The sequence below is a fragment of the Seriola aureovittata genome, chromosome 16 (genome assembly GCF_021018895.1).
Source record: "Seriola aureovittata isolate HTS-2021-v1 ecotype China chromosome 16, ASM2101889v1, whole genome shotgun sequence".
Classification (NCBI taxonomy): Eukaryota; Metazoa; Chordata; class Actinopteri; order Carangiformes; family Carangidae; genus Seriola; species Seriola aureovittata.
The window spans coordinates 17,158,619-17,171,340 of record NC_079379.1 but is presented as its reverse complement, the minus strand read 5'-3'; the positions used below and the strand labels follow the sequence as shown (position 1 = coordinate 17,171,340).

At 39.2% G+C, this 12,722-nt stretch overlaps 1 protein-coding gene across 1 annotated transcript; it reads left to right on the top strand.

Moving 5' to 3' along the window:
• Window positions 1–10,336: 10,336 nt before the first annotated feature.
• On the top strand, window positions 10,337–12,614 carry npy (neuropeptide Y). Its single transcript, XM_056399773.1, has 4 exons — window positions 10,337–10,494; window positions 10,800–10,987; window positions 12,083–12,172; window positions 12,270–12,614. Exons 2-4 carry the CDS (start codon window positions 10,800–10,802, stop codon window positions 12,289–12,291), a joined length of 300 nt encoding a protein of 99 aa, XP_056255748.1. The 5' UTR covers window positions 10,337–10,494; the 3' UTR covers window positions 12,292–12,614.
• The last annotated feature ends 108 nt before the right edge of the window (window positions 12,615–12,722 follow it).

The window sequence follows — 12,722 nt, the reverse complement described above, 5'->3', positions numbered from 1 at the left end:
ATCTGAGGTTTGTGTGATTGATGTTCCCTTATAGAGAGAAAGCCACCCACTCATCACGTCACCAAAATAACACCAGAACCATGGAGCTATGTGCTCAGTGATGAGAACAGTTTTTAATTTGCAGATTGATGTACCGTCTTCGATTGATTAATCCCATTCCTCACGGCAGATCAGCGGTGATGAGATGATTTAATCCATGCAGTGAATGGAGATTGAAGCAGGTCATGTTTTCTACATTGGTGGCCCACTTTCCAGCATCTGTAACTGAGAAATGAAATTAACAGGGATCAAAATCAGGATTCACTCCCACTCAAATGTTCCCACTGTGTGAATGGCAAGTCATACTAGATCAGCATCTACACTGGTGCTGGCCAGTGCATCTAAAGTCACCTCTGTTGTAATGTAATTATTACCTGAGGGAAGTTGGTGTGTGTGTGTGTGTGTGTGTGTGTGTGTGTGTGTGTGTGTGTGTGTGTGTGTGTGTGTGTGTGAGCTGAACAGGTGGTCTTAAGGGAAAGGAAGTAGGGCTACACCTGAAGCACGACCTGGATGCACCTGAGTCCCATCTGTAAGCTGACACTTTAGATTCAGTGTGTAGCTACGATGACTATGGTATCAGGTTGTCACAAGATAAAGCATGTACACACACATTCACGGCTGCATACACGCTTTAAACCAATCATGTTTCCCCTTCGCTTCTCAGAAGAGCTTTGTTGACTGCTTGAATCAAGTGTCCTTTAGAAAACACTTGACCTGTTTCCACGGCTTACTCCTGGACATTTTCTCTGACAGAGGGGTAGAGGCAGTCGGTGGAGAGGGATGGGGAGAGAAAAAGCAAAAACCCAATTAATTTAAGAGGTAAAGGCCTGACACATTAGTCTGGCACAATTACAATTTAAGGTAATTGCCTCTCCATGGCAACCCTGTTTAGGAAGCTACAGGTAATTTACTTTGGCCATTGGTTGAAGGGAATGACTACTACACTTCCCTTATCCCCATGGAAACCACGCCCAACTTGACTGACAGCTCCGACACTACAAATCAGGAGGCGAGCATGGAAGATTAAATTGGCAATTACAGCGCAAGGAAACACTTAATTACCCTGGTGACAGTTACGGTAAGCACACATTGACTTAACTGGTGACGAAGAACACACTCCCCTAATTTCCCCACTGACAGAGAAAGAGGTAACAAAACACTCAGGGGTACTGAGTAACACAACAGACTGACAGGTGCTGACAAATCACTTAAAATTGTCAAGACATATTTTCAACCAGATGCTAATGAGAAGAAAAATACAGCTTGAAATAGAATTTTCCAAAATGCAAAAAAGACAGATAAGAACATCAGCTCCTTTACTAACAGTGTAGAACCTGTAGGCTATATACAGTATATATATATATATATATTGTAGGCTAGAACCCATTTGGATGTGAAAGCTAAAACAAATGATGTGAGTCCATAAAATCTGTTGGCTCAAATTTACCATCCAAACCTTTATTTCCATTCTTTTGTTTTTCCTTCAACTGACTATAATCAATATAATGATATTAAAGAACTGCATGTCTGATCCATGTAGTGGTAGTCCTTGCTCTACGGAGTGTGTTAGCACTTTTTAGCTAACTGTTTTGGTTTTTCAGCCCGCAGCTTTAATGTTTTGGTTCACTCACTGTTCTCATTGGCAATGTTTTTGAATAGAACAGGCAGCTGCATCAGTAAAAACACTGTACACCTGCACTATACGCCCAGCTCCACACAGCAGGCAGCAGAAGTTAGTAGCTGGCTAGTGAACATAGTGGAGTGTTTAGCAGCTAATGAGTTGGTAGAGATGAGAAACAGAATTAAAGGCAGTGACTGTCTGTCAGGTAGGCACAAACACTAATGTTGCTCCGTCTGCTGGATTTGCAAATTCAATAACATTAAGTTTGAGGGTGTATTAATTTACCATACCATATTAATGGTATTAGTGCAGATAAAATAAACACACGTGAACAAACAAAGAAATGTGATTTATCCCACATGTGCTATTTCCTGATGTGAATATACATTTGTTTTTAAAATTAATTTCAATGTATTATTATTCACATACCACAACTATACTATGAACATTAAAAGACTCAAGGTCGACAATCCCAACAGCTCTCTGTGGTAGCCAAGCTTTGTATCAGCTTTTAATTAAATAATGGATCTCTAAGCAATTTTCAAACATCATCTCATTGATTTTCACTGCTTCTCTTTCCTCCAGGTATCGTCCTCTGATTATCCGAAGAATCAACCTGTTTTCTGTTTAGGACAGATCACGCAATACAGCTTGTTCTGATTCTAAAGACAAAAAAATCCATCACACTCCCCTAAAACTGTAGCACAACCCTACGTATGATTTTGTTTCTGAACATCACGTGTGTGTGTGTGTGTGTGTGTGTGTGTGTGTGTGTGTGTGTTTGTGTGTGTGTGTGTGTGTATGTGTGTGTGTGTGTCTATTGCCTCTCTTTTGTGGAAGAAACAGTGGGAAATAGACAATGCAGCGACTCTGCTTCGATAACCTCCTGTGGTGGCAAACTTGGGGAGGAGGATGGAGAGCGAGTCGTGAGAAATGTATTTAGCTTTTTCACAAAGCACTGTGATAATGAACAGAAAGGGATGTTGTATCGCTGGGTTAAATCAATAGTAATGTTTGACTAACAAAAGTGTTTAAACACCTGCAGGCACACCACACACACAAACTCATGCATGTACACGCATGAATGTAGTGCATCTAACACATACTTAGCATCCTGTATGTTTGAAAGGACGTTTAGGAAGTTAGTGTTACTTCTTGTATCAATAGGCCAGAGATATCAGTACCACTTAGCAGTGACATAAAAGGTTTACAAGAACATATTGTTAAAGGAGTAAGTCAACAGAAAACAGTATTACTTTCATGTCATATCTGCTGTAATAAATATAAACATGTTATTATTACTTTTTTCTGTAGAGGGTCAAACCAGGTACTTACTTTAAGAGAAGCCAAAGAACAGAGAAGTTCACCAGAGTTCTTATTCTTGTGGTCTAATTTTCATGAGTCTATAGAAGTTGGCGTTAAACTCTAAAGCACTATCATTCATTGGATATCATTTAAAATGCAGCTAATCTTTTAAGAATTGCCTCAAAATACAACAAGTTGTCAGTGAAATATAAGTGCAGAGCTTCATGTATAGAGTTGCCTTTACAGATTGGAGTAGTATTTCAGACCTAAATAGATACTTGTTGTTCAATACATAAAGATATTGTTAATTTTTTTGGGAAATATGCTTCCTTGCCAAGAGTAATAGGAGTTCAATACTACCCTGTCCATTATATGGCTAACATCAGTAGCAGGTTAGCTTAGCTTATTATAAATAAAACTGGGAAACAGCTAGCCTAGCTGTGTGCAAAGGTAACAAAATCTGCCTACTGGCACATAAGTGTGTTTCTAAGAGAAGTACATCTGACTGTTGGACTACTGTGTTTATTCACTCCAAACAAAGAGCCAGTGTGACAACTGTACAGACGTTAGCTGTAAGTTAGCTAGCATGAACCAACATTTGCATTCAGCTCAGTCTCTGATTGAACCTAGAAATCTCAGAAATCCCTTAAAACTCACCAAGAAATGTCTGGTTCTTTCTATTCTTTCCCTCTCACTCATCTACCCACCTTGTATGTTTATGAGGGAAATTTAAAAAACCCTGTTGTTTGTTTTGTTTTTTTTTAAAGTTGTGACATCTCCAATTCACAGGGATGAAGCTTGTTATTTAAACAAACAAAATATTTCGACAGAGGCAGGCTAGCTGTTTCCCTCTTTTTCCAGTCTTTAAGATAAGCTAAACTAATCAGCTGCTGGCTATGACTTTCAATTTAACTGACAGATATGAGAGTGCCATCGATCTTGTCAATTAATTGTTGGCAATAAAGCTAAAAAGTATGTTTTCTAAGGCTATTTCTTTAAAACACTTTTTTTGCCCTGGTCAAAAATTATAGGCATAAATCTAAATTAAGATGAATAATTAGATAAAAAGATAGGTAATAAATAGATAATGAAACAATGAGATTAATACCCATCTTGTATCAAGACGCATTTTTCACCTGGTCTTAATTCAAAGTGTATTGTCAATAGTTGTGTAACATCTGAATCACTTTTATCAGGATCATCACTTACATCTTAAACCACATTAAGTAATTCCTAATTACAATACTGTACCTACTGTTTATTACTTCAGTGTGAGTCTGCTCCTTATGAGTGTGTCCCTGTGAGGAACTGCTTGCGCTCAGAGAAATTCAGCCATCTGCAACCCGCCTCTACCAGCTACCTGAATGATAACATTAAATCTGGAAATTGCTTTGATTTGCAGAATAAGTATTTGTACACACTCAATGGCTGACTGACAGCCATGTGGAAAAATATGTTCTTTCATGAATGCTGCACACACTTGAGAATTTATGCTTTTAACCGCTTTCTGATGCATTAGGTGGACTGCTTAAATCATACATTTCCTCTCCATTATTGAGCTCCTCGTCTGTGAAGCCAGCACATAACATGGTCTCTAATGTGCTGGTAATATATTTAACCTTCCTGCAACAGTGCTTATCACATTAACTCTTCAGACCTAGTGTTGTCAAAAGTGTTTTCAGCAGACATATTATAATGTGAAACCACAACAGTGACGAGATTTAGGCATTGTGATGTCCTTCTTTATTTGTGCTTAATGTCTTGTGTTTGAATATGTTTAATTTCCCCCATAAACATAAAAGCCTATTAAAGGATTACAGTTCTAATTAGATGCTTAATGTTATTTTTATTTTTATTCATTCATTTATTTTGTCTTGTATAGATTAAGGTCTACTATTAAAATCAATATTTTATATATAATATTATATATATAATATTCATATTGTTTACTGAAAGAGTAATTCACTTTAAAAAATATTTACAACTTATTATATTCATTCAATAAGATAAGCTTGCATCCTATTGCAAGAAATACCACAAAATTAATACATATAAATGATACAGAAATCCATTTAATGTGAATACAGAGCACAATACCGGTAAACAACACTTACATATGCTTGTGTAGCATCTGAATCCGTTTATAACCATTATTTAAAATCTTTGAGGTTTAACAAACACACAGACAACTTGACATAACAGTGACACATCCAGACTGTGGTCTAACATAGGTCACGACAGTTATTAAACCAAAGTTTACTGCCCTTTGCCATGGTTACAACTTTCATCAGGTTTCCTAATGTTAAGGCTCAGGACTCTGACCCGCACACCTGAGCCGAACCAACCTGTCACAGCTTGGCGGCTTGACCCTCTGTTTGTCTGTCAATCAAAAGACCTTATATGAGGTTTCTTTTGACGTGGTGTTTGTGCTGCTTTCACCCCAGGAGCAGATGTGGCAGAGACACATTTATATACACAAACAGAGGCAGACACACTCTCACTGAGATTGCAGACGACAGCAAGGAACATTGAGAGAAAAGGTAAAGACAGGTCAATTAAAACACTAGAGACTAGATTTGGTGACTCTTACAGCTGTGGGGGCTTAATTAAAGTGATAGAAGAACAAATGAGAGAAACGACAAAGGACATTAATTTCTTGTTATTCCCTCATTGAGCAGCTGTCAGCATTGTACATACTCTGAACTGAAAGTGGAGAAAAGCGTGTGTTCTCTGAGATGTTATATGGTTCAGTAATTGCTTGCAAAGGCTGTCAATTAATGTCAAAGCCAAAACAAAGAAGCACAATTTGGGGACATGCTTCTTTGAAGTGTTGATAGCTAACAGCTCAGAGAAGTGGATAGCAAAAACATCTTTGGTGGTAGACCAGTTCTGTGAAAACAATCTAATTATCGTTAAGGCATTTATGCAAATTACAGAAACGGTATTGAAGTAGATTTTTTCTGTTTTGTGTAACACTAATGCAACATAGATTAACACAAAAGAGTCAATGACAAACATCCCATAAACCTCCAACATGAACCTAACATCAAAACCTCTTGACTCAAATCACCTTCAGTTTAAAGCTGCAGCCCACGAAGGCAAACAAGGGGGCTGCCGATGCCCTATCTAATAGTAGTCCTTGCTTACCAGGAGTAACAGATTGTCGCCGTAGCACAATAGTGTAGTCAAAAGCAACAATTTAGATGTCAGAGTTGTGTGTAAAAACGGTATAATAGCCAAGAAAGAACCAAAGCTGTACCAGATTTTGCCTGTTTTCATTCGTCTTCCCGGTCCGTATGCATGCAACTGCCTGAGAGAAAAGATACAGGCAGTCTGCTTGTCAGTGTTTCCTTTTACAGTTGTACACACTGTAAATTTGAAAAGTGTGATTCACAGCAGCAGAAAATTACAGGCCTTTTCATCTCAACAAATCTTGGCATAGAACTTATTGTCCAAACCAGGAGGCTGATGAGAGGAGGAGAAAACAAATTTGCATTTAAACAGCTTGTTCTCTAAAGGACTCATTCTACACAGAAATTATTTTTGGTAACGAGAAACCAAGCTCCAAGAAATTCTTCTGTACAGCATTTATCTAAAGGTGCTACATTTAGAGCAACCATATATTATTGTTACATTAATTGTGAGTATATTGATCGGTATAATTAGCATAAACAACCGGGACCGTATTGAGAATGATTGGTGTCTATCTTTCTAATAGCATTGATATTATTAGTGCTGATGTTGATCAAAATTAGTGACCATACTTTCCCTGAACCCCATTTGCAACATCCCATTATTATTTGTCTCTCCTTGAGCTAGAAGAGTGCTGCCCTCTTCTTCTCTTATGCTTTACAGAAATCCATCAGATTTCCAACAAACTCTGACCTGGTTGAGACATTTTAATTATAGAATATGTTGTAAATATTTAATGGATAGATACAGGCTGAGACTGATACCAGTCCAAACATGGACTAATCCATTGTATGTGCAGTAAAGCTGCAAACAAGCGAAGAAGATGTCTTTGGAAAAAGGTCTTCCAAAACTGCAGCATCCTAAGATTATTTTGTTGATAACATTTTATTAATGCTTCTTGTTTTCATATTTGAACTCACTTTCAACAAATACTTCAAAGGACGTAAGTCCATCCCTCACTAATTCCTGTCTTCCCAGGCCCCTTACTACTACTGAAGATATACATTTTTAAAGAGTTTCAAAAAAGATCAATAATTTCCTAAACTAACTGGGCACATTAGGCTTAAGCAAACATTCATTAAATAGGAGCACATTGTGTATTTGCTTGGGACTATTTTCAGCTGTAGATTGATACACAAATGTTGCACCTGCCATCATCAGGGTAGTGTAAGTGGGACTGATTTAAAACAAACTATGGTGCCCATATTTATGGTAAGAAAGGAACATGTCACCCAGTGCGACAGTGTGTCTCTTTGATATGTTTTTAATGGTGTTTGGAAGACAGCGGAGCTCTGTAGCACAGAGGGATAAGCCATATCACGCTTCAGCTACACAGACAGCCGTTGCTCATTTTGGTCTTTTCATGGGATTTGTGTAAAGAGTTCGGTCTAGACCGCAGGGGGCAGAGGCTGACTGAAAAGTGCCCTGAGATAACTCCTGTTGTGATTTGGTGCTATATGAATTACAAACTGACTTTAATTGACAGTAAGAAAAACACTGAACATACTTACCAGCCTCATCCTTTAACCCGTCTTCACGCGCTGATCATTTTCAGTGAAAAATGCTACACAGAAGCTGTGGTTTGTTCACAATAATTTTACTAATGTCTTAAAATGAAATGTACTGATTCATTAATGGTATGCTAAACATATAACCTTTCAGGAAATGGTCAGTGTTTCGATCAGTTAGCAGAAGCAACACTGATGACAGACGAAGAGACGATAAATGTCTCTATGATGATGATTTGTTTAATTTTCCCAACGCTGAACTATCTACTAAGCTTTTCTTTCTGACTGTTTATAGGCTGTTTGACTCCTGCTAGCAAGAATGCATTTGATCTAAACAGGTGAAGTGTATCCCTAAAGACATGGATTTGTCTGTGCGTGTTTCTTAATCCACTGTGTGACAAGCATATTTAGTTAGGGGTTCATCTGTTGTTAACATTTTGTTCCACCTCAGGTTGAGATCAAGGACCTGCGAGGGGCTTACGTGAGTAAACTGAAATAAATGTCACTTTGTGGTGGAACCACTTCAAGTCAGTGGTGCATTATTTTCTTTGAAGCATTGGGGAAAGGGTAAAGAGAGACCATGAAGAAACGCACATGGTCTGCAACAGCATTTAGGTGACACTTAGCTAGTATTGAGGAGCCCAAGAAAACATCCCCCAAAAATTACTCCCATGACTGTGCATCTTGTTGACACTATGCATGATGGATCCATGGATTCATGTTGTTTATGCCAAATTTCTAAACAAGGTTTTGTCAGGCAATTTTACTCCCTGGTTTGTGGCCAAGAGCCTGGCCAGTCCACCACTTTGGCCCAGGCTAAAATATATCAAAAACTAACAGGATGAATCCTAATCCCTTTGGTGACCCTCGGAGGTTTTGAGGATTGTTTTAGAATGAATTGTAATAACTTTGGTGATGCTTAAACTCTTCATCTAGCAGCACCATCAGGTCAAAACTTCACTTTACCCAACCATTTGGTTTAGGTGAAAATACATGTAAAACCTGCAGCATTCTCATCAGACTCAGTTGGGTTTAGTGTTAATTAGCAAATGTTAGCATGGCGCCAAGCTAATGTTAGCATTTAGCTTAAAGTAGCGATGTGCCTAAGTACAGTCTCACAAAGATGCTAGTATGGCTGTCGTCTCTTAGCCTTGTTTTTTTGTTAGCCGACGTGCATGTAACCCGACATGACCTGTCTGTCTCAATGACTGATGAGTTTGAATTTAGAAGATGCACATTTGGTCAAATCTTAAGACGTCACTTGTGTCTAAGATGCTAGAGTTGATGCACTAACACTAACTGACCTCTCAGCTTTACCCTGGTGCTTTATGCATCTATTTCATTCACATGTCAGACACTTACATAGACGCAAGCTGTTTGCTTAAAAAAGTGTTATACCTATTGAAGTGAGTCACTGAGTGTGCATGTATCCCCTGAAGAGGACTAGAAGTACTAATTCCTGCCTGTGCTCATCATGATTCGGTCATGACTTTGTGTTTCATACTCTCTCACTCTCATTTCATTCCTCATCTCCCTCTTAGCATCCTGTGTGACACAAAAAGCCCTTAACACATCCTCTGCGCAACTTAAAAAGCAGCTCTGCTGAAGAATACTGATTTTGATGGATTACATGGCTGCGAGCTGGTATACAAAAGGATTATGAATAGGAGGTAAATGAAGCACTTGGTGATACAGATTCATTTGAAGTGCTATTTGGGTTTTCTTATTAAGTGGGTATCTTGGAGATTGGGCTCTTCTTTGGCTGACGTGTTTCGATATTCACATTTTACGCCTTTTGTTCGAGATGAGTGTCCCAGTCACTCTTTCCATCTGATGGAATGAACTGCAAGATGAAATTAGTGGACTGATTCAGTCAAACAGCGTGTCAAAAAAGCAGTCGTGAACATGAGTCTGTTTGAGATCTTTTTATTCCAGATCACCCGAGGCGCCGTCACAGGAGCTTCTTTTGGTAAGAAGGCCGCCTATTGAAGAGTCATTTGAAGTTCGCCCACAGTGTTACATTACTGCCATTCTTTTGTGACTTCAGATGGGATTATTGATCTCATTATGCAGAAGAATCAGTAGTTGATTGTGAAATCATCTATCACTGTCTTGCTCATAGAGAAGCCTCATAAACACCAAAACATCACACTGTAGCCTATGCTTGTATGTACTAATCTATTTGACAATGTTTGAATGCAACAGTTATAATGAGGGTGTGTGGCAGATGTGTGTGTGATGTGCCTGTTTATGGACACACCTGCATTTGAGACATAGAATATAATGTTTGTTACATTGACAGTACAGTAATTTCTATTTCCAAAGGAAGTAATACATGACAGATGTGCAACAGTGACTAAGTGGTGAACTTATTAATGAAATTACTGCATTATCCATGTAATGTTCTAATGGGATATGGGTTTTCTTATTTGGTCAGTATTCTGAAATGTAATTGTTGGATTGGTCACGTTCTTTAAAAACGTCTTCATCTGGTCCCTCTGGGTCTCACTGGAAACAATGCTTATTAACTCACTCTATTTTTAGTTTGCAATGTTATTTTACGTTTTTTAATTTAATGGAACAAAAGCTGTAAAAAAAAAAAAAAAAAAAAGAAGAAGAAAAAAAAAGAGAGACACTAATGACAGCAACAGCTGTGACGTTCACATGAGGAAAGGCAGAGACTTTCGCTAAGCGGGCGCAGCTCTGACGCGTTTTTCTGCAGCGCGTCTGGCGCACAGGATATAAAACCCAGCGCACTCCAAGCGCCCAGAAGAGCAGAAGAGACGCCTAAGGACAGCGTGCAATTCTCCCCCTGACTTATTGGGAATTGTAAGTATTTTGCTATTTGCTTTACAAAAATATTGACATAAAATGTTAAACTTGCTTTAAGTCTCTCTACCTGATTGGTGATGTTGGGCAAACAGCTGCAAAAGTCCTGGTGATTAGTGGAGCTCTACCACTATAATAATATCTGCATATTTTTACTCAGACCAACTAGAAATGAATTCATCAAAGCTTAACAATGATAAATCTTAGCTCAGTAAATGGTAATAATTCATTTAAAAACTGTGGAAATTTAAAGCACAGTGAAACAAATGTGAGTTAGACCAACAGTTTTCACATTGCTCTGCCAGATGCAGCCTAACATGGTGAGCTGGCTGGGGACTCTGGGGTTCCTGCTGTGGGCGCTGCTCTGCTTGGGCGCCCTGACGGAGGGATACCCGGTGAAACCGGAGAACCCCGGGGAGGACGCCCCGGCGGAGGAACTGGCCAAATACTACTCAGCACTGAGACACTACATCAACCTCATCACAAGACAGAGGTAGGCGGACTTATTACACCTCTCTGTGAGAACAACAAAGTTAAGAACTCAACAGAACAGAATGAGTGTGCACTTAAAAGTTAATTTGAGTTCAGGTTTAATTTGATTTGAAGACTTGACTACTTTGTAATAATTTTCATCCTCAAATAATTGAATTGATGATTATTGTTGTCCATCGGCCACAATGTTATATTCCAATCTGCTTTATTTTTCTGTGTTTAAAACTTGTGCATATAATGAGATGGTTTACAGAAGAAAAAAAATGCTTGTAACTTCACTGGTGCTTCAGTATATTCTTCTATTTTACACCATTTTCTGCTAAATTCCTTAACAATGTGCCATTTCCAAGTTGTAATAAACAGGAATTTAGTATTTAAGTTTTGGCAGATTGTTTATCCTCCTGGCTGGAATTTCAGGGGTTCCCCAGAAAAAATGTGTATTTCATGTATTTCATGTCTTTGTTATGGTCATACCTTAGTTAGGCTGCCTGACAATACAGCAACAAAACGGGGAGTTTATCCATTAGGCCACTTTTTCTTGTTGGAGTTGCAAGTCTGACTCTTTCAGGTCTGCACCTCCTGAATCTTTCCCTCTCACTAGTTACAGAGCAGGACACACCTGCTGGCCAGTTACCACCTGTAAAAAAAAAAAAAAAAAAAAAAAACCTGAGGAGACACGACTGCCACAGCCAGCATGCCGTGTCAAATCACCCACAGTTTTCAGCTTTCTTCTGAATGTCAGGAGCATGGATGCTGCTGTAGGCATTTAGCCGCCCCAGGGGGACGAGCACGCCGGCACAGCTTATCATCTGAGGGACAGAAAAGGAAATATGACCACCTGTGATGCAACTCCTGTCTGCGCCTGCTGGGTCTCGGCCTGACGGTGTTCAGTATTCACTGAGCTTGTAATTGGACATATGACACAAGGATATACAGAGTAACAGAATCAGTTTTTTATTTTCCTGTGACCGCTCAAGTCAAGTTCTTCTTTTTTTTTTCTTTGATGTTTTTTCAATTGATAGCCGAAAAGGTTGTGCTTCACCTCAGATTGACAAATAATAACCCCTCTGCCTGTTTGTCTCTCTGTGTGTCTCAGGTATGGGAAGAGGTCCAGCCCTGAGATTCTGGACACGCTGGTCTCAGAGCTGCTGTTGAAGGAAAGCACAGACACACTTCCACAGTCAAGGTATGTGCGTCTGTTGCGTGTTTGCTGGGAGAGTTTGAGAACAACTTTTCCGGTTTCACAGGAAGCTGACCCTGGACCTTTCCTCCTCTCTCTCCAGATATGACCCGTCATTGTGGTGATGCTGCCATCAGTGTTGGCTTCACACTTCACTGCCGCCCCGCCGCTGCTGACATTCTGACCTCTACACATCTGTCACTTCACACTCTCCTACACCAAGACACCACCCTGCCTCTGCCCCCTTTTACCACCATGAGCTGCCACTTATATTCAACCCCTCCTCCGTAACCATCAGCTACTGTCAAAACTGCTTACAGTATGTGCCATAAAAATTGTAAATAGTTTATTCAGAGTTATCATCTGTGAAACCTTAATGTAAAGTGGGGGAGGGGCATGTTGATTGTATTGTATAATTGTGCTATTAAAGAATAATTGTTTGAAGGAATGGATTTCTTGGCATCTACTTGATAGTAGACATCTCAAACACTGTTTGCATGACGTCTTCCCTCATGATGAGATCAAGTTTGGACTTGCTGTGCCACACCTCGCCCTC